Raw genomic sequence first — 23,241 nt, forward strand, 5'->3', positions numbered from 1 at the left:
ATCGACTTATTAATGCAGCCCTGAGCTTCTTCACGTCCTGTTTCTTTATGAGCAGCCAACAAGAGGGCTTTCCCTCTTCATACATATCTCACACTCTGATTGGTCAAAATGCCAACATTATTTCACCGCACCGAAAAGACAAACGCTGTGCTGTCAGAGGAAAGTAAAATACAGCAATTTCGAATGGATGGGAGATTATCCGAGTCCAACGGCCCGCTGTCATGGGAGACTTAGCTCCTACTGTGGTAGACTAATCTCCCCGTGCTACAGACAGCGGTGGATATATTGTGCTTCTGTCCTGCATCGGTATGCCGTGAAGCACTGCGGGGGATACATGTAAGGGATTAGCTCGAGTTAAAAATGTAATACAGGCTGGTGCAGCAAGAGGAAATCACCTGTCTGTCTACTCTTTGTCTGCTCTGTATTACAGCTGCGGGGGGTCAATAGTTCGGAGGATGAGCAGGCGGCAGAGGAGCAGTTAACCTCAGTGCGCTTCATAATGCCTTGTCAGACATGGCAAGATAATGGTGATATTCTGCTTTTGTTATCCATTGTGTTTCTACATAGCGTAAAAACGTGGGGAAAATGGAAATAAATCCTATTATTGGTACTGACCTTGGCCTTGCCGGTGCTCTGTAGAATGTGGACCAGCGCGCACGCCATCTCCTCCTTGTTCTTGACGCTAATCCCGGGCTCAAGCACCGAGCACAGCAGCATGTAGTTGTTGGTGGTGTACTCAGCAAACTCCTTGTACATCTCCATGGGAAGGATGTTCATACTCTGATAGCGGGCCTTGATCCTAATCATAGGCCCAGATGTCTTGCCCTTGGGAGGGTTGGGCGTGCTGACTGGATACCACTTCTCCACAAACTGCCGTCCGGTAACCGCTGCCACGGGGATGTTGACAAGTCCGATGTAATTGTTTTTGTCTTTCTTTTTCTTCTTGTCCGTGTCTTTGTAGAGGTGGGCCGTGATGCTTTTGACAGCAGGCAGGTTGTTAAACTCAAAGTGCTCTCCCCAAAAGACATTGTCAGTCTTGAGTTTACAGGTGGTGCGGGCGTAGAGTGAGTCATCCAGGCAAAGCTCACAGAAGTATTTCTTCTTGGCCGGCAGGTCCTTGGCCTCGATGATCCACAGCCTTAGCAGGTTCTCCACCCGACGACTGTTGTCCTGGAGGAGACAACAGGAAGCGGTTAAGTAAGGTGTTTTAGATCAAAATCACCACTGGGAACTTCAGTTCAACTATAATTACTGCCTAGCTGTTGTATGCCTCCGTGAACCAGACATGTTGCTCTTACAGTCTACATCCATGTCCATGAAAACATGGATGCTTCACATACATCTTCCCCTCGGCAGCAAAGAAGGTCTACACGGTCAGCACAGTTCCAAGATTAGTGTCACCAATTCAGTATCTGACTAAATGTCTCTGCTTGTGTTCCTGAGTTATCACTAGAGATGCATATTGTCTTGCATATCGCATTTTTCTTATTGATTTACATTTACTTTGACAGCTTTGCCTAGCCTTTGGATTAATCAATTCAATTTTACATGTTCAATTAAATTGAACATGATTAGTGACCGATTAGTCAATTGTCAATTATTGTTATCATTCCTAGTTATGATGTTGAATAATGGCAAGAAAAGTAATTCTGCAGGATACAATGATGTCACAGTGAAGTTGACCTCTGGATATAGAATGCTGTCAATTCATCATTTTATCCTGTAGACATTTGTGTGAAATCTGTTTATGATTTGCATATGAATTCTTGAGATATGGCCAAAAACATGTTTTGTGAGGTCACAGTTTTCTTGACTTTTGACCACCACATTGTAATCAGTTCATTCTTGAGTCCAAGAGAATATTTGTGCCATATTCAAAGACATTCCCTCACGCTGTTGTTGAGACATCATGTTCAGAGAATGAGGCAGATGCAAGGTCACCTTGACCTTTGACCTTCAACTGCCAAAATCTGATGAGTTCATCATTAAGTCTAAGTGGATGTTTGTACCAAATTTGAAAAGAATTCTCTAATGGCGTTATTGAGATATTGGATTCATAAGAATGAGTAAGACGAGGTCACAATGACTTTGACCTTTGAACACCAGAATCAGTCAGTTCATTGTTGAGTCCAAGTGAATGTTTGTGCAAAAAATAAATAAAGTCCCTCAAGGCATACTTGAGAAATTGCATTCATGAGAGTGGGATGGATGGATGGATGGATGGATGGATGGATGGATGGATGGATGGATGGACAACCTGAAAACATAATGCCATAGCTATCTCAGGCATGAGGGCATAAAAAGATAGTTTGAATAGGAGTGCTGTATGAAAATAACCAACCTAAAAATTAATCTAGTAAACCAATAAACTATATATAACCTATATGTAAATCAAAGACTAAGATAACGGGATGAGATCCAATAAGGCATCATCTTCAAACACTGACTTTAAATTTTCTCCAATTTAAATGACAAAAACACTTTAGACAGCACTTCAGTCATTCCTTGTTGGCAATTTCAAAATCCTTTCTCTCCTGCGTCTGCAGCCTTTTAAAGAGAGAAGAAATCTCACTCCTACATTATTTCACAGAGTGCTAACCCATTCTTATGTCATCAACTGATTTTGCCAAGAGCGGGGCATATTTTTGGCCCATTATTCAGATTGCCTTGAAAACTACCTCCGAAGATGAAGAGAAGAGAAGACGAGCTAATAATTACATTATTAGAGAGACATACCAGAGCCACTCATAATCACAAGGATGCCACTGAATGTTTGACATACCAGCAGCTACGAAGGCTCAACAGCATCTGGATGCTTTTCATTTGTTGCAACATGTGACAGAAACGCTCTTCTGTGTAATGACATTAAATTCAGTTATTTCATGTATCTCTGGCTTTTTATTCATTTAAGTATCAAGGTTCTTCTGAACTCTGAAAAACATTTAATCTTTACTGTGTCTTTGTTCAGTCAAGGTCTATCTGCATGAAAGGAACAGTGTGTAAGATTTAGGGGAATACAGTGTCAGAAATGGCATATAATATAATACGTTTTTTTAGTGTATAAACACCTGAAATTAAGAATTGTTTGGTTTTATTTTTTTTTTAAATGAGCCCTTTATATCTACATAGGGAACAATTAACATTGAATACATTCTAACCAGGTGAAGTTTCAGCTTGTTGCAATTTGCAGTCCTCACTGCTAGATAGCACTAAATACCCCTAAATCTTCCAGACTGGATCTTTAAGTGGGAATTTGTCATTTGTCAACACCATATCCTTTATACATAAAGTAGTAAAGTTCTCCTTTAGGGTTTGTTTGAAAAACCAGATATCTCTGTTTGCATCTATTTTCCTTAATCGTGTTTGTGTGTGTGTGTGTGTACGTGTGTGTGTGCGTGCGTGCGTGCATGCCTGCGTGCGTGCATGCGTGCATGCCTGCGTGCACAAACCAGGGAATGGAAGACAAACTGGTATTGGTTGGTTTAATAAGATATCACAAGGTTTTTAAATTTTCATACGTGTTTTGATCTGCACTCAAAGGACTATCAATTAAACTGGTGGTTTATCCACTTTAAAACTGGCTCCTCTCTGGGGGAAAAAATCCTCTTTTCCACAGTGAGAAGAACTAGTTAACTTTCTTAACACAGACTCGTGTACAGGCATGCTTCAGGTCTTTGCAGTATTGTTCCTCTGCTCAGCATTATTCCTGAAGACCAAGAGCTAGATTTCAATCTTGGTGTATACTTTAGATCAGTATTTAAGGGCAACTACACTCCTTTTCAAAGTTGATGCATGCTATTCCTATGGTCTAAGACAGTTCAAAAACATAAGTAAACATGAACAACTCTCCCAAATCCAAAAGTTAGAGTCCTAAAACTCAAACCTGTGATGAGGGTGTAATGTCTGGAGCTGCTTTATAGACAATGAATGGTGAGAGATGTTATAGATGACCCTGAGAGCAGCCGGGGGAATGTTCTGAGTATTTGGGCACATTTTCTGTTTCAGAACTAACCTAAAAAACTGCAATTGTATACATCTCATTTGGGTATAAAAGCGCATTGTGTGGGTCCACACAACCAGGTCCATGTCTATGGACAGCTCCTCTATGAGACTCTATACCTGATGACATCACAAGTTTGAGACTTTTCTTATTTTTGTTTTTGAAAGAGAGTAGAAGCATGTTCACAAATATTGACTGAACCTTCTCAGGCCATGGAAATAACATACTGGAATTCTTAATCAGGTGTCGTTCCCCTTTAAATAAGACTTTGTCACTCGTGATATCAATTTTCCAAATTTTCCTCTGTTGACGTAGCAAAATGACTCCCTACCGTAAATAAAGGTACTCTATACCCTCAATTAGAAATTAAACTTTGTGTTATGTCACATGGAACTGTATTTGCTATCAAACACCAGCCAGTTAAGATCTGTAAATTGCCTATTATCATAATTACCCATAATTATCCTCTTATACAGGAGATGAGGTGTGCAGGTTTAGCATTTAGAGCGCTTAATTTCAGTTAGACTGATTATATTTCTTTTTGAAAGGTACTGAAAATATATTTTTATGCCCTTTATTATTGTATATTTTTACTCCATGAGCACTCCTCAAAACACCAACTATGCAAGAGGCTTTAGGGCGAGGTCGTGGGAAAAAATATTGACCTGTAAAGCACAAATTTCAACAGGTTTAGTCTCGCATAATGCCCTCACAGTTTTTTCCTTCTCTGCCATCTGTCAGTGTAGATCATTACAGATTAAGATTTCAAGTTCTTTTGGAGCAAGATATGTTTTAGTGACAAAATAAATGTTTTATTTACTTACTTATCTTGATCCTCAATGTGCTGGATAAATGTTTTTTGTAAACTTAGTTCACACTGATGCGTTACCTTAATCTTGGGTCTACTCTGTGAGTAGTATTAGCAGTTGAAGTTTAAAATCTGTTTGATCCATTTAATGCAACTCCAGAGACTTCCTTATCTAGTTCCAAAGAATTTCGCTATCTGACTCCAGCTCTTATGTTTGCCAAAAAAAACACTGCGCTGCATCTAATCTCCAAAAATCATGGAATAATTAAAAACGCACAGAAAAGACAGAGAGGGAGACAGAAATAACACCTCCTTGCCAAAAAAAGAGCCGAGGAGAAGAAGGACTCCGACGTTATTAGAGAACTTTTTTTCCTAAAGTTCTAATTAGTGAGTAATTTCCTAAATAATGACAGATGAAGGAGCAAAGACGCTCTGAGATGAGGACTGTTTTCTTGGCTTGATGTGTTGCGCCGCTCTCCTTCTGCCACAGCTGTGTTTGTCGAGATTACAGATGGTATCAGTGCTCAGGAGAGGAGCATTTTGGGAGTTCTGGTGTTCAACCTCTTTGTCCTCTGATCTTGCGGTGCGGGAAGGGCACAGCTGGATGGGAACGGATTTGCATCGTGGTGCGAGTTACGACACAGTGTCAACATCACGCAGCTCACTGTCTTTATAATAATCAGTGTTGCAAAGTGTTGGTTTGAAACTGGGGCACTTGTACATAAATGTTGATTGCTGCCTCATCCCACCTACTGTGTATTTACCTTGTTGGGCTGCACCGCTCTCCTCAGATTCTCCATCCATTTGTCTCTCTCAGCTGATGAACGGCAGGAAAAACATTTGCTTCCTGTGGAGGTGGTGACCTACCGCCGCCACACAGAGAGAGAGAAGGAAAAATGAATGATCAAACGCATCGCATAACAACGACAGAGAAGAAGTGGAACACAATGTTTTTACTAAACTTAGTTCTGAAATGCCGCTTTGTCTCTGACGGCAAAGGAGCTTATCGAACATACGCACACAACAGTGGATGTGAGGATGACTTGGCAGTGCTGAGGGATGACTGAATGGTGTGAATGGACAGAGCAGAGAGAAATGGATGCTTGGCAGGCCGGATGATGACTGGATAATTAAAAAATGCACAGTGGGACGGAGAGAGAACAGAGAGTGCAGAAAAGAGCAGAAAAAAAGAAACAGAATGATGTAATGAGCAGGATAATAAAGATTAGTGGAGATTTCTGGTCTCTACGGCACACAGTGTTAAAGTATTCAGTAATTCTCTCACCCTGTGGCTCCCTAGCCATGAATGCATGTATGTGTTTGTGCACATGTGAATCTTACAGTAATTAGAGGCAAGTTGGTGGAAATAACTCCAGTTTCAAATAAGTTTTCACACTGCCAGTGACTAAAACAAATTATCACTGCACTTCCATTTATTTTCTACAACCCACTGTCACTTGCTTTTTTTGTCTTTTTTAACACAAACACGCCATCTGCATGAGAACTTTTGAATGTAATTGGCCATCAGCGTGAGAGAAGCTGCAGGATCCCAATCCCAAAGTATTGTGCCCAACTATTAATTCACATTTCACTTTTCTTTTAATGATTTAAAAATAAATTTCACTACTTTTTTGACATTTTTTTAGAGCATTATATTAATTTAAAAAAATAACAATTAGCAAAAAACCCATAATGAAAATAATTGTTGCCATTGTTACTTTGGAGAAAAAGCCACTCGCAGGCACAAATCAGAGCGGTAGCCAGCTCATAATGGTTTGTTGTTGTAATTGGGAACAAAAAACAACATCATGGCTTTAGTTGACCCAGAATTCAAACGCAAGCTGATTAAAACTGCATGCTGAATGTTTTATCAGGCTTCTCGAGAGCATAATCTTTAGCTTCTGCTGGGCATATGCAGCACATGCGACATAACTTAACATGACAGCAGACCGAGCTGTAAACACAACACTGTCTGTCACCTTCCAAATATGTTTACGTGTTGGTAAACAGTTGTCTATTTACACATGAAGCTGACACAGCATTAGCATTCATTTGGAGTCGTGTTTCTGGCCAGCTGATTAATCTAAGTCCAGTGTTCACTCTTCTTAAAGGAGCGAAATGTTCCATTGTTTACCAGCAAGATGAAATCATTGTTTGTCTGATGTTGAGTGCTGTTTTTTTAGTGTGTGGTGGGTTTATCAGAGCATGAGTGAACCAAACATTATAGCTGTAAAAACAAAACAGCTAGCTTAAAGAGGCTAAATTGCCCTGCAGAGCTGAGGGGAACTACAGAGCTGGGTGATAATTCTCTGTGGGTTCATCACTATAAGCGACCTCTTAAGCTGGGCTCAGACTACAGGAGGTTTAAAAATCCCAGCCCATTTTGAAATCCAGTTGCCACATGCACATAAGAAGAAACTTTACAGATGTTCTTCACTCTAATCTCAGAAGTGCACAAAACACAAGATTAAAAAAATAATAGCACATCACACACTACAGGATATTTTTAAAATTATTGGGCCGCAGGGAGCCACTCACAGGATCTCATGCAGAAGAAGCAGGTAAACAAAACAAAGAATGTCGTGGTGCAACAAATTGCTGTAATTTTAACAGTACTTTGCATGGAGAAAAAGTAAAGCAGAAGGCTAAATGAGTGTGAATGAGAAAATCAATTGGAGATGTGCTACACAAGAATTGATTATTCTTAAGTATAAACTGGAGGTGGGATTTTAACTGTCAGTTTTAATATTTGACAACAGTAAAGTGCTTTCTAACGTTAGCCTTGAGGGCTAGAATGTTGTCAGTTGTTTCTCCTTACTGACATCATTATAACGGAAGTCATACAGAAGGTATTTTCTCTTGACCTAGAGAAAAACATCAGTTTAAGTGTACACTATTTTAAGATTTATTTTACCGTTACCTTGCCATCAAGGTTCCTGACTGGGAACTGCAGCCTTTTTTATTTACGCTCTCTTCAAAGCTGCCAGACTCCATTGACAGAAACAATTATTTCACCTCCCAGAACACAGGAGTTGCTGGTCTACCGCAGACTTGATCGTTTAGTTTGTTTGTTATTGTGTGACTTCCAAAACTGCGCTAACGTGGCTTCCACAACAGTATGTGGTTTATATGTTGCAATGACATGGTGAAGGAATCTGTATTTTTGGATTTGAATTTATTGGGAACACTACAGCAAGGCTACAGAATGACCTCAAAATAAAAAAAACAACTCAAAATACCAAAAAAGAATGGAGCCATCCTTTAAATCCTACATGTCAAACATGTTTTAGATTATTGGGGTGCTCCCGATGATTCTGTGAGCATTTCTGTAGGTTTAAAACTGGATCTGTGAACCTCTCACATTACCAGAAAATGTGAGCTGAACACTAGTATCAACCAAGGTCCCAGACCAGATCTCTCCTCCAATTGTCAGGAGGGATGTATCAGGGATAAACCGTCTCGAATATACTGTAGTCTGAGCCCAGCTTTACTCATAAGACATTGTCATTTGACCCAGAGTAAATATAAAACTATTGATTAGTGCAGCCTTAAGCGTGGAGATTGGATGATCAGGGTTTTCCACAAGTTCATTTATTTGTGGCAGCCTGCTACAATAAAACATCTGCCACCATAAACAAATTGTTTTCTTTTGGGACTATTCATTAGGAGCACTTTTTAAATATATATATTGTTTGGTTGTTAATTCACCACACTCTCGGAGCACAGAGCATACTCTGGGCACAGATTGAGCAGCAGCATGGCACACTTTTGAAAGTGAAATTTCACCGTTCAGTCTGCTGGGTCTAAAAGTTTGCATTTATTTGCAGCAGCTGCTTCTCTGATTTATCGCTCTGATCCGCTCTGAATGCATCAACAGATCAATTATCCATCCTCCAAGTCATAAACTGCTGCTGAGGAAAAAACATAACTCATGGACAGCTCTGCCTACGCTGCATTCACAGACACGCAAAAATGTCCAATTTTAGAAATGGTATTTAGAATGATACAAAGGGACACATTTGCATTCAAAAGAACTAAATAAAAAAAGAATCTTTGCTGTCGTCACTCTTATTCTGTGGGAAACGCCGATGATTGTTACGAATGGCTTGGGGATTTTGCCCAAAGAAGCAGAGATTTTCTTATGTATTTGCTTCTTTTTTTGTAAAGAGAGCTTGGCTAAATACCAAACATGCTCGCAGAGGATGAAAATTCTGTTTATAGCAACACCAGATGTGCAGCTGTGTGTAGACACTCCCACAAACCAGAGCCAGGAGCGGGAATGTTGTGTAGTGTATTCATGTACTGTATACATGTGTGCGTGTGTGTGTGTGTGTGTGCGCGTGCCCCCTCACCTCAAAGCAGTAGTCCTGCCCGAGGATGCTGCTGTGAACAGGCTTGATGACAACCTCGTCCTCCATACTTAGGTCCAGGGCTTCCACAGCGCTACTGGGGCTGAGCAATGACTCATGGGAGCGAGACTCCTTCAGCCTTGGCATCAGATGAGATCTAAGAGTTACAAAAGGAGAGAGAGAGAGAGGGAGAGGAAGAGAACTGAGTCACCCTGCAGAGTCTGAGGAGAGGAAGTGAGAGAGAGGGAGCATATGCACTGCGCGTCTTAGCGAGCGTTCATAGTGAGTGTGAAGGAAGCAAGCGAGAGGATGACGAAGAGGAGGATGCTCCGCTCGCCTCAAAGTCAGCGAGTCCTCGACACGACAAGCTCGCACACCACACCAACACATGTTCACGCGGCCCACTTCGGAGCTCACTTGCTAATGGATGCTTTGTGACTTCTCATTTACAACTTGAAACATCAATGGGTGGATGAAAAGGCATGAAAGATTTGAGTCAAGCTGCGCTGCCAACTGATGCAGTGGAACCACTATAAATAGGAAGCAATTCATATCATTGATTATCATTAATGGTCAGGCTCAGACAGTTTCCATGATGTGATAATGCTTCACTGTGATAAAGCGCTCACTATCTGTTTTGTGGAGCTTCATTTAGCAAAAACACGCCGCGCAAACTCACAGTCTCGTCAACTCCTCTCCCCCTGTGCTGTGACAGGAGCTCAGAGTGCACTTCAGGAAGTGTTCAATATTCTGACAAAGACAACCCTGAAGCCTCATTCTTGGCCATTTTCTAGCCAGAGAAGATTAGGAGACAAAGTGAAGCGTTTTCCACTGTTTGATGTCGTCCTACTTTCTGTGTTTTTGGAAGAGTTAGTGAATTTCTGTCACAGGGAAAGAGCAAGTGGGTGTCTCCATGCATTTCGATGACCATATACGAATCTATGGAGGTACCGAAACTAAACATGTCGCCATTATGGTGTTGGCATCTCCCTACCTTATGTGCACATTCAAATGCAAGCAAAGCAAAGAAGTGTATAATGAAGCAATACGCCACAAGAGGCCATGGTTTACAGGGATTTTAGAAAAGCTTAGACTCAACAGGCTCCACATTTTGCCTGTCAACTGTGTATTTTGTCCGCTTTGGATGGAGATAAAAGGTTGGTAGATTGGACAACAGTAGAGACAGGTATATCTCCAAGACACGAAGCGCCAAGACACAGCGGGTGTCCTGGCTGCTCAAACAGAAATCCCCAAAGGCTTTTTTTTTTGTTTATTTGCAGGTCTTTTTTGCATTTATGCATGAAAATATAACTGCTGAAACCATACAGTTCACCTTTCCTGTTTTTCACAGTGGCAAAAACCAATGGAGAGCCTGGTTTAGTTCCATTTTGGGGATTGTTTTAAAATCAATAGCCAGCAATAGTCTATGTAAGGGTCCTGGCTTTGTTTCTTGACTTTTCAGGTTCTTCAATATCTTTTGTTAAATTCAGCATGTCTTTTATTTCTTTATTTTCTTTTATCTTCCTCTTCTTTGCTGTCCATCTCTTTCAACTTCCAAATTACCTATGATTAGACATCAAAGTTAATCAAAAATCACAGCAAAATCTGACATTTTGAAACAGCAGTTTAAAGGACACTGTCTATTTTCAACCAGCTTTGTATCAAAACAATGTAGGTAGTATGTGTAAACTTCCCTCCATCTAACCAGTGCCTGGATATGCCCTCCTTGCGAAACCGCTGGATGACGTAATTACGTCATTTGCTCAGGCTGTTGCCTGAACTACAGTCTGCACTTCCTCATTTTCGTATTGCTCATCAACCATAGACAGAAAGAGTAAAGCGCTCGATAAAGAGGCTTAACCACCCCTTTTTCTCTCTCAAACTTGGACCAAAATCTGATCAAATGGTAAAAATAGGCAAAGCTGCTCTATGCTCTCGAGTTAAAAGAACTTCAATTTGCGCCATAGAGTAGTACCATTAATTTCGCTGTATGCATGTACAATGACAATAAAGGCATTTCTAATTCTGATTTAGATTTTAATAGCAAAAGTTTGTGAACAAGAAGTGGGTACCATACTGCTATCTGTTCCCATTACATAACCTGCAACCCATTACACACACACACAAAAAAAGAAATCCCAATAAAAACATTTAAATCACATTTCGTAACAAAACAATACAGTAACAACGCCAAACCAGGGTGACTACTTTTGCAAGGCACTGTATAGTCAGATTAGGGAAAGGCAATATATCGATCTTGTATTGATATCATGATAAGAGACTACATATCGTCTTAGATTTTATATATCGTAATAAGATAAATGATAAATGCTATACTTTCTTGGTTTTAATAGCTGCATTACTGTAGAGTGATGTAATTTTCTGAACTTAGCAGACTCTTCTAGCTGTTCTATTATTTGCTTTATCTACTTAGTCATTATATCCACATTACTGATGATTATTTATCAAAAAAAGAAATGTGTAACAAGCCTACAATATCGATTTTTAGGTATTTGGTCAAAAACATCATATTTGAGTTACTCCATATTGCCTAGTCCTAACACAAGTTTTTGGTGCTCTTGCATTTTTATTAACCACAGGCTTCCCTATGTTCCAGTCAGGCTCACAGTGATAAGAGGATAAAGAGCTAAATATGCTAGTGAGGGATGTAAGGAGCGACAGGCACAAACATTAGCCCCTGACACTTGCAGGACGAGGACGGCGGAGGGTCAACTGCTCGTGTAATGAGTGACAACATTCTGTTAACAGTGCCCTCTATGGATGGCTTACACGCTAATCCCATGTATGTGAGTGGGCCTGTATGTGTGTGTGTGTGTGTATGTGTCTTCTGTGGACTCAAAACAGAATAAAAGAGCATTCCAGGGAAAATGCAGCAGCTGTAATGACAGATTAGCAACCGCGTGCAGCCCTTTGTACAGCCATCCAGCTTTGCTGTCAAATCCACTGTCCAGTGTGAAGTGGATAATGATCTGGACACTCTCTCCTTTTTATCATCTCCTCCTCCTCACACACACACACACACACACACACACACACACACACACTCACACTCACACTCACACTCACTCACTCACTCACTCACTCGCTCACGCGCACACACACACACACACACACAAATACACAGAGGCACATTTCTATCGTCAGAAATAAAGGAAAAAATACACATGCTCACACCTTGGGGATAGCTTTGCATATGCAGTTTAAGGTTTCCAAAGCATCGCTGCAGAGGAAGTATGTTTGCACCTAGCTCTGCTTCGGGATTGGCTGACTGGGTACTGGGCAGAACAGAGAGCGAGTCAAGTGAGCAGAGAGGAGGGGAAACAGGGGTTTTTCTAGTGGGATGTGCCGTTAGAGACAGGAAGGGATGGAAACTTGTGTCCACAGTACCGAAAAAAACTGCATAATGATGTTTCGATGACTCATAAACTGAAAGGGGGGGAAAAAAAACTGGCAACGCAACAAACGTCATGATTTAAATGAATTGGTAGCATGCACATACACATTACACACTAATATGGAGCATTTTTTTTTTCCTGTGAAATTGGGACTGGAACATGCAGCCGGTGCAGCTCGCCAAAAGCAAACACACTCTGGAGTAATATTGTGCATGTTGCAAAGACAAATTGCTGCAGAGAGAGGCATGCATCTTCAAAAAGGAATACATTTTATTCAGCTGTTATGGTTTTCTTTTTCTCTCAGCATATCATATTAGCACATTAGTGTCAGTGGAAATGGTGGGAGACTGTGAAAGTAGGAATTGATGAATAATAATGCTGACTGTCATCTGGATGCCACTGGATTAAACTGTACTGTAATTTACAGCCTATTGTCGGCCACTTTGTAATAATGACAATGAAAGACTGTCTGCCGTGTGAAAGCTGCTCATAACTTCTATATCAGTTTGACACACTGCTCATGTCAGCCTCTGCAAATAACAGCAGGTATTAAAAGCAGGGCTCCACGTCCTCGTCTCCTTTTTGGTTCCCTTCCCCCTCAACAACATCGTCTATTCTCGGAAAACGTCCTTCTTTGTCCTTGATAATCCCCCATTGCTCTGCCTCCGTTCCTCTCCTGTCCTGTCTTTTTCTCGTTCAGTGTTTACCTGAAGTGGGGGGGGTTAGTTTATATTCAGATGATTCTTCCACTCTCTTGTACACATCTTTCCATCCCACTCTCTTCTCCTTCCACTGTTCTGTTTATCTCTCTAGCTGTGTTTATCTCCCGTCTCCTCTCTTGGCCGCCAATCAATCTAACCCTCTTAGTCCTCTGGGCTTCATCTAGGCCACCTGAGTGTTTCATATACTATGCAGGAGATTCACCAGACTGGAGGAAATTCCAGTGGCTCCTACGCACAGACAGAACTTTACAAAGCCCTGTAGTAAAATAAATTATTGAAAAGGTCAGGCCATAAAGAAGAGTCTTTGCGACGACATTGTCAGAATTACATGTTGCAAAGAGCGCTGCTCATACTTTTCTATCATACCTTTTGTTTAGATGCATAACTGGTAGGTGTGGGAATCACTAAAGGCCCCACCACACATTATGATGACGATACTTTAGTCACGATACACTATGATTGCAATGTTAAGCCTTTGAAACCAGGAGCAACATTACTTTTCTTGTGCTGCTTTCAGATACCTTTCACATGTTTTTAAACCTTTGAACTTTGAGAAAATTGGTACGATTTCTTTCAAAAATATGGGGAAATGGGCAATGAACAACTTGGTAAGAAATTTTCTACAAACTGCAAGAAATTAGTAGATTTATAAAATCATTAAAAAAAAAAAAGCTATGGAAAAATATGTACGGAAAAAAAATGGCTATTATAACATAATTAAAATGATGTTAAAGTAGTATTCTAAATGTTTGTGCTTTTTCCTTTTTGTTGCTAATTTTCAGGTTTCAGGTCCTAATTGTTTAGTGACTATGGGTTTGATAAGGTTTTGATGAATATGATGATGTTTTTATGTCGGGTATTTGTTACCAGATGGTAAAAGTCGTGTCATTGCTCTTCCAGATCTCGCAGTATTCTCTCTGCACTTCCCTGATCGTCCATGGAACGGGGTTGTGGTTTGTGCACTGAGTCGTTGTGTCATTGAGTCATTGTCAAGCAGAGAGTTGATTTTCTCTTGACCAATCAGCTGACCTGTGTTTTGAGCTCCCTTTTTAGTATCAGATCAGTGTGCAAGTTACCTCAATGGAGGGTCGACAAAAAAGGGGGATGGAGTGGATCAGTTCTGTTGGTACCATCCACAACTTTTGATAATGGAAACTCAAAAATAATTGTTGTAAAATGTGTAACAAACTGAACCAGACTGCTTGGTGGAAATGAGGTCCCTGTCTACACTCAAACCAGTGACGCTGCAGGAAAAAGCAAATGGCAGCACAGGGAAAGCAGAAGCCACTACCACAACATCAAAGCGTAGTGCAAAAGGACAAAAAAATAAAGCATTTCTGTCTGCCTTTCCTTTTTGGATATGCCAACTTTTCCACCTCAGCCATGTGTGTAAACTTTCCTCTAGAAAAATTTTAATTTTCCAGGCCTTTACCCTCAGGCTTTTATGGCCAAGTTTAGATATAAGACACTATAATGTTAAGTCTGAAATGAGAATGAATGACCAGTGAAACATTTGCCATGTGCTGCAACATCTCTTTTGTCCGTCCTTTTTTTCTTGAGCATCAGTGAATGTTGCCCAATCACCTGTTGCATTAAGATTTGTATCACTGGAACATCTATTTAGATATTTATGCAATTGCATGACACCAAATCCTGCAAGCACTGTCACCCACCACTAAGATCACCACTGAGGTATTTTTTTCGGAGGTATATGTCATCAAAATCATGAAATAATTGCATTAAAATAAGATATTGTATACGCCAAGATAACTTGGCTTCCTGATCACCATCATTTCTTGCGTGTTTGTGTGTGGGTGGTGAAGTGCATGTTGTTGACTACTAAATCTTTATTGGTTCTCTGATAATGCCACCAGCTGAGGAAAGCAGGCAGGCAGCTGATGTTACTAGTGGACTGCTTGTAGTTCATTTATCCCAAGACATCAGCTCCTGTGTGGTCGGCTACATTTAACAGTGGCCATCCATCATGATGTCGGCTAATCAGTTTCCCCTTCACCCCTATATATTTTCATTTTCATTGCAAGATTATCCCAGCAGAGGAGGGTAGCATTTACATTTAAATATTAATTGACCCTGTGTTTACTTTCTTCCCTGAGACAAATGAAAATGAAAAGACTTAGTCAATCAACGCATTGGGAGAGGAAGAGATACAGGACGAGATGAGGACTGAGAGAAAGAGAAAAGGTGAAGGAGAGGAAGAGCAGGTCTGGACCAGCGTGCCCAAAATAGGATTAATATTATGTCCTTGTGTTGTTCAACACAAACAAAAACAGACCTGATCCAATTCAAAGGGCAATATGTCAGTCAATTCAGGTTGGTGATTTTGAAAAAAAAAAAAAAAAAGAGAACAGAGATGCAGCAGACACAGATTTCCTCATGTGCTCTGTCGACAGGCCTAAAAACTGCTCTTGAGATGATGGTCAAAATCAAACATAAATTCTAATTCTGTAATAAAATGTTTTGTGACTGACAAATTCAATTAACTACTTAGAGGAGAAGTCCACCTGATGATGTGGAGGTCCAACACTCGGCTGGAGAAACTTTAAAAAAAGGTGTTGCCCTTGCTCCCAAACACACACACACGGGAAGGTAGCAAATGTTTGCTCCTCCTGTCACATGCCAGTGTGCCCTGTGCGTGGCATGATCCCAATCATTTGCTGTAACTATATGTAGTGTTTTGTTGTGTTTATAGTTCTATGTAAACACCATTTATTTTACATTACCGTGTCCCAAAATTCCCTAGCAAGCTCAGTTTTTGCACCTCTGTATTTCTAAAACTGTGTACGCCCATGAAAACAGTGACATACAGACGCACTGTGCCAAGCTAAGGTTCAATAGAAACTCAGTTAGGAGTAAGTTCAGGGGAGGGTAGACCGAGTAATGGATTCTGAGTGTGTCTGGGCTGCACCCAGTGCGCTTTGTCTCTGCATCCTGTAAAAAGAGTTCATCTGATAGCCTGTCTGGGATCTGATATAGTCTAAAACCTGCTGCCCATACAGGCGTCAGAGCACTTAGACTTCTAACACACTGACTGGCTGGCTACCTGTCTGGACCACAGGGGACTATGTTTGTACTGAGAGCTTAAGATAGGCTCAATTAATGTACCGCAGCTCCAAATAACAGTGCTTTCAAAGTCCACATCCTGCCGGGTTCCTACAATCACATGTGCAACAACAGCACGGTAGAGTGCACGTGAACTGGCGGTAATCCTCACACAGGCAATAATACCCTCTTTATGATGTGTTTCCACTCACATTATTGTAATAACCAACAAGCAAAATGACCCTAATGACCAAAGCTTCTGACATAACCTGAAACAACAAATAGGTTTCTCAGGAGAGACCTCCAGCTAATGCTCGAGTTAAGCAGCCTGTCTCTTTGCTAACAGCGTTTTCCTCGGTTACCGCCCTGCACAGTGTTTACACAGCATTTTGCTTTGCTGTTAGACCAGCATTTACAACAATCAATATGCTTTCCACTTGCAGACTGGCACAGCATTCACTTGTTAATAATGCTCTCTACCAAACACACACAAGACCTGTGTGGAAGTAGGCATGCATGGAAAAAAGTAGAGCCAGGCAAAGACATAAAGGGGGATAAAATGTTGCACTCAAAATGTTTGACAATATTTAGCTCTGTGGAGCTTTAATACTTAAGATGCTTTTAATGTGATATAAAACCTGTCAAAATGAGAGGAGTAGCATATTTTACTGAATGTAGATGCCTCCAAACAGGAAATAAGGGTTTACTGAGTGGTTTGAGCACGAAAACGCAGTAAATAAATAGCCCCAGTTTGTTTAGAGCTTGTTTAGAGCTGCAAAAATGACCAGTTGTTAACTATTAAATGAGTCGCCAACTAATCTAATAATCAATAATTTGGTTTGAGTAATTTTACAGGTTACAGGTTAAATTATGTTTAATATAAGTTTCTCATTGCCATTACGCTCAACAAGGAAGCACACATGACACAACATGCAACGTGCTATCTACCCCTCCCACCATCAAATCAAAACACTCTACTTCAGTACACTTAGTTATCTCATTGCAAGATGGTTAGAAATGCCGTTTTCAGACCAGAGACAGAACTTCTGATAACCCACAGGTCTCGCGCTTGGAGCCACTTTGGTTTGGTTGTGAAAGAGCGTGATGGCGAGAGAGTCTAGATAAAAAAAAAAAAACAACAGTACGTTGCATCTGCAACATGACAGCAGGTTACATGACGAGTGGGAATACTTCAAACATGTCAGCTCATTTACTCCAACATCACCCAAGTGAGTCAATAGGTGAAACTAGATGAAAACGAGGAGCAAAATAAACTACAAGCTAGAATTTTCCTTGCAACATTTAGGAAGTATTTCCTCACTGATTCAGACAGGGCTTAAGCCATCACCGCAGTGATAGGTACATTTATAGCTGCGAGCCTGATTTTTTACATGAAACAATATATTCAGATCCCATTATGACATTCCTCAGTGAGCTTATTTCAGCCAGACTGAAATTCCTGCTTTGTACAAAAAACAATAATAAAAAGCTGAATTATGTTAGTTTCCATACATTTAAAAATTAAAAACACAAGGACATTTTTCTGACATTAAAAAAAAAAGACTGTTTTGTTTATATTTGTTTGTGACTACAATTCTATATTTTATGTTTTATAAGGGGCTGTGTGTGTTTTCTATGCTGTAATGAAGACACCCCAGAAGAAGGGTCACTCAGGTAAAGCGCCATCATTATTTAAAGTCATTACACTTCATGAAGTTCATCTAAATAAAAAAATGGAATCACATAAAAATGTAAAACTTTTTTTTTTAAATCAAGGAAATCCCTTTGGCATTTTACTTTTTTGCTCTATGGAAAATGTACCGTACTGTGACACCACAGTGTTGAGTTTTGAAATTTTGTGAACTGTTACACAACTGTTATGAAACCAGAGAATGGTACAATAACAGTAACACGAACACAGACAGATAGGGTATAACTGATAGAGCCTTTTGGACATGAACTTGCCAACTGATGGATGCTAAACCTGATGAGATGGTTTGGTAAGAGCTGAACACAGCGGTTAGACAAGTGGTTTGTAATTGTGTACTTGAGGTGAGGTGGCAATACAGAGTTTTCATCATATTTATATCCCTGCAGAGTCTCAAAATTCAAGCCTCACAGCTGGCTTGGCATATAGATGAGGCTAAAATCCAAAAAAGCTCAGCGAAACCGACCACTCCGCAAGCACCTGGACCCCGAACTCTAACATCAAAGCGGAAAACATCACAGTTAACATCGAAACACGTACTGCTGCGCACACAATCGCACACTTATTGTTCAAGCTTGATTATGAAACACATGCACTGCAGAGACAGGCAACCGGACAAATAAGCCATTATTCATGCATCAAGCTTCGCAAAATAAAGTGTCCATTATTCCCACTGCTCTGGCGCTGACTCAGTGGAAAGGACCACAGGCTCTGATGAAACAACTACGTGTCTGTCACACTGCAGAACACTCTGTCACGGGTCTGATCGCTCATTTGATCTGAGCAGATGTGGCGAGTCTTTCTCAGTGCTTGGCGGGAATAATGAGGCACCGTCAGCCAAGAGAGGAAGTTAAGATCTTACCGCAGTCTGTGTCAGAATGTTTTGCCGATTCATGTCTCTGTTCCTCATGTTATTCAGCAGTACAATGGCATTTGTGTTTTATGTCAACCTGTGAAAATGTATGTTTATCGTGCATCAACCCGCCATCTGTCGATTGTTGTCTGCATTGGAGTGAACAGTTGTGCAATGGGTGGCAGGAGAATATAGACAAGAAAGCAAACGTCTGGCCCTCAGTGAGAGACAGAAAGAAGAGTTTTGAAGAGGAGACAAGGGAAAGAGACGAGGGGGATCCTGTCAGATGCTGCTGGTGCAGAACGCTGAATGTGTGAGCCGAACCACTGACATGTGGCGGCAGGCTTCGGAGCCCAAACACCAATCAGGGAGGCGAGATATCCAGTCAACAGAGCAAACCTCATTCACTGTCGAAGTTGGACACACTGCGCAGAAAGAATGATCTCTGGAGATGAAGACTGTGGGTATGGTTGTGAGTGAGTGAAGCGAGCTGGAGTTCCAGCAGCCTCGCACCAAATTACTTTTCAAACGATTTCTCTCATGCAGAAAAAATTGGGAATAAATTCACAAGTTTGACCTCAGCTGTTGCGTCTTTGTGATCCCGATCGTTTGGTGTAAGATGGTCATATAACTTAGTGCAAGCTGTCTTAAGTCATTCGTTTTCTTGTCTTGACGTGCTGACAAAGTCATATGTTGAGTATCATCAAAAGTTTTTAGTCTTGGCTCACGCAAATACTTAAGTCCAACGACGTTAAGCACCAAAAGAGAAGCAGCTAACCAAGTAGACAGTAAACTTCAAGGAGGCGCAAGAGTGTGAGCGAGTCTCAGTTCTGCAGTGGACACTGGTGGATTTGAGTGGACAATAGTCTTTGTGTTTGTTTGTGTATCTGATCCACCTACTGACACGGTTCATCTCACAGCCCTGTGATGTTATCCCGCCCAAAAAGGAAAGATAACTACGAGCAAGAGGAGTGGACGAAATTAAAGTTTGTTTGCAAACACGGTTGAGGATGTTTGCAGCCTTTAGCAAGCACACGCAGACAAAAATGATTTAATTCACCCAGCCGACTGCCTGCAACTTTTAAGGTAGAATGTTTACTTGTACTGTTAGTCAATGCGTGAGTCGACAATGTTAATCCATCAACACACCTTAAATTTTAGTATGACAACTTTGATCATTCAGTTTTTGAATTGTCTCTTTTGAAATGATTGGCTCTTTGATCATTTAAAAAAATAAATATTAATTTCAACCTGGCTGTGTGAACTGCATATATTCTAATCCTCCAGCAGTAACCCCTGCTGTTGCCTGAGGAGGACTCAATGCACAAACTCACTCCAGCCTCTCTTTTGTTCTACAAATATCGGTGTCCAACCCTGTTTATTGGACAATACATGAGGTGCAGGCTTCTTTCTGCATCAGGGAAATAAAGTGAAAGCTGGACAGAAATCACACCCACAACAGATCTAGGGTTGAAGTACGGGCTCTTTTTTGTTCCAAAGATACTATATTGAACGTTTTTGGTGGAAATGCAGATAAGAAGTGATACTGTTAGATCCCTTGTCTTTGCCAAATATAATAAATTGTGACTAAACTCCCAGTTTGTCTTTAGAATTGAGAGGGTATAAGACTTCAGGTTTTTTTAAGGCCTTTCAAAGGTCTTTTCAAAGTCATGTAGTTTATGGTGGGCATAATTTGACAGCCCCACTATAATTCCCTTTTCCAATAACCCCCTGAGGACAATTTCCACACATCATATTTAGACACTCTGAATCAAAAACCCCCTTTCTGCTCATCCATCCGTGACCACTGTGAGTCCTGATTGGCTGCGTCGTACAGCCGTGAAAGCGATAACAAAGACAGTGAAAGAGGAAAAACACAAAAATGTGCGTTTAAACAGATGGGTTACATAGATGAGTGGGCACAGTCAAGTCCGTGTTGGTCCATATCCAGTGCATTAGTGCTTTGCAGCACCTGTGCTGGTTGACGGCGTCGGCTCTTTGGGCTCTTACAGAGCCAGCGGTCTAATGCACGCAAGACAAAAGAGAGATTATGCTGGGAAGAGGAGAGAGATGCTGCCCCAGGCATTGCTGCGCTAAACAAGAGGGAATAAAAACTGAAGCTACGGTGTGACCACTTTTGTGATGAAAAATAGTTCGAGCCATAGATGGGAGCACACATTAGCTAAGAGTATAGAAGGACAAAGACGGCCTTTCATTTACAGGGAGGAAGGGAGCTTTTAAAGGCAAGAATGAGACAACACGCACACACTAGGCTCACAAACACATACAAACACACACACACACACACACACAGGAAAAGGAGAGAGTTAGCTTTAGTGTTTAGTATCTCCTAAACGATCAGCTCCTCCAGGAGTCTGTTTTGGGAGTCTGAGGGGATGCCTGACTCAGAGCACTGGCAGACACACTACGTTGTGGGAAAGGTTGGCTGCTAACTGAGATCAGGTGGTTGGAGAACAACTGTTGGGAGAGCTAACGCAGCCACTGAGCCAGGCTGTAACACACTCACACACAGCTTGATTACAGTGAGAGCGGAGAGTCCCTGCTAGGCTGGGAGGTAATTCAGTGTAACATCTGCTAGGACACTCACTGCAGGAGACCAATACGGAGCTGCTCTGGAGCGGCCCCGGCTGGGGTTTGGCGCTGAGGTCATGTGCTGAGTGAAAGAGAACAGAACAGCTGGCCGCGAATACAACCACTGGACGGAGGAGATCGCACCAGCAGCTGCAGAGCACAGCATGCCAATTACCTGAGATGATCTGTGAGGGCTTTTTTTTTTTAACACTTGTGGTGACTTCATGAGAGAATTCATTTGTGCCAAGCTCGGCAGGATGTGACACATTGGGTACGCTTTCTTCTCGTACTATTTCTCCTCCCAGTTTGAAGAGTCAAGAGTGAAGGGGTCATTAGAGAAAATTATGTAGCTTCTACAGTACAATGGACTCTGTTAATCAGAAAGGAAGGTGTGGGTATTTGTCCACGGCTCTATTCACGGTGAGGCAATCCAGATAGGACAGTCAAAACACTGCACTGACAGAGAGTGTATAATGAGGTCAAAGGTCGCACTAATGAGTAACTCCTCAAGTCGCAGCTATAGTCAGAAGGCAAAGGTCAAACGTCATTCTAATGACTAATAGCCTTCCGGGAACTCACCGATGTGGCATGATTGGTATATTGATTTAAACATTCATTTATGGGAAAAAAGCCATCATGACTGAATACGGCTGCACTGGAATACACACAGTTTGTTTTTTTGCCGAGTGGAATACTGTCTCATGACTTTATGTCCCTCGCCGAGACTAGTCACCCACGCACATTCACACACATGTATCCCCCAAGCAGTACCAACACTCACGCACACATGAAGATAGAAGCTGCCAGAAATGGAGCAGAAGAGTAAATATGATAGCGACTGATTATGCAGCCCACCCGATGTCTTTTAGAAAATGCTTTTACCTTTATAAACTGTTGTACTTCAGAGCCTCACTGAAATGTCAATACAGTGTTAACTAAGCAAATACAGCATATATAAGATATACTATATAATGCTGTTTGTGTCATGTCAAGATAAGATTTTGAGCTATATTCCATTTAACCAGTCCCTGTTTTGTTGATTCACTGAGCAAGAGAAATGATAATTCCTCTTTCTTTCTGACTCACATAACTCATCATTACAATGCAAGATTAAGAGTTTTCTTCCCTTAGATCGCTACATCAGCAGCCTACATATTTATATTCTATTTTCCCCTAGGGCAGGACAATATATAGGAATCATGTCAATATCTTTAAATAAAAACATCGTAGATTTTTGATTTTGTAATACCATAATTATCCTTTCCTGGTTTTAAAGGTGGCATTATAGTGAAGTGATGCAGTTTTCTGAACTTATCAGATTATTTTACTATTAACCTTTACACCAACAAGTCTATTATGTTACTGATGATACTTATTGGACGATGTCCCACACATTCATTTTTTGTGTGGCAGCCCACAAAAACATCTGCCACCAAAAAAGAGATTTTTTTATTTTTGGAGCTGGACAATTCAATAGAAGTGCTGTTGATATACATACTGTTTGGTTATTGATTCGCACCACACTCTCGGAGTGCAGAGGGTATTCTGGGCAGAATGGAGCGGCAGAACGTCAGCTGCATTGAAAATGAAACTTAAACCTTCATTCTGCTGAGTCTAAAAGTTTGCATTCACTTGCAGCAGCTGCTCCTCTCATCCACTGATGTGATCTGATTCTGGTCAACCCTATAATATCGTTGAAATATTGATAATAAGGTATTTGGTCAAAAATATAA

The 23,241-nt window shown here is 41.0% G+C and overlaps 1 protein-coding gene across 13 annotated transcripts in view; it reads right to left on the reverse strand.

The window, feature by feature from the left end:
• Positions 1-23,241, reverse strand: part of dab2ipb (DAB2 interacting protein b) — a 220,884-nt gene that overhangs the window by 45,333 nt on the left and 152,310 nt on the right. For all 13 annotated transcript variants that reach the window (XM_088070741.1, XM_088070742.1, XM_042508786.2 and 10 more), the window contains 3 exons: positions 9,161-9,314; positions 5,573-5,671; positions 616-1,170 (listed from right to left, as the gene is read on the reverse strand). In XM_088070741.1, the coding sequence (XP_087926867.1) occupies positions 616-1,170; positions 5,573-5,671; positions 9,161-9,314 (808 nt within the window). The remainder of the gene's footprint in view (positions 1-615; positions 1,171-5,572; positions 5,672-9,160; positions 9,315-23,241) is intronic.

Source organism: Plectropomus leopardus, chromosome 20, assembly GCF_026936395.1.
Source record: "Plectropomus leopardus strain MGB_pleo_1.0 chromosome 20, ASM2693639v1, whole genome shotgun sequence".
Lineage (NCBI taxonomy): Eukaryota > Metazoa > Chordata > Actinopteri > Perciformes > Serranidae > Plectropomus > Plectropomus leopardus.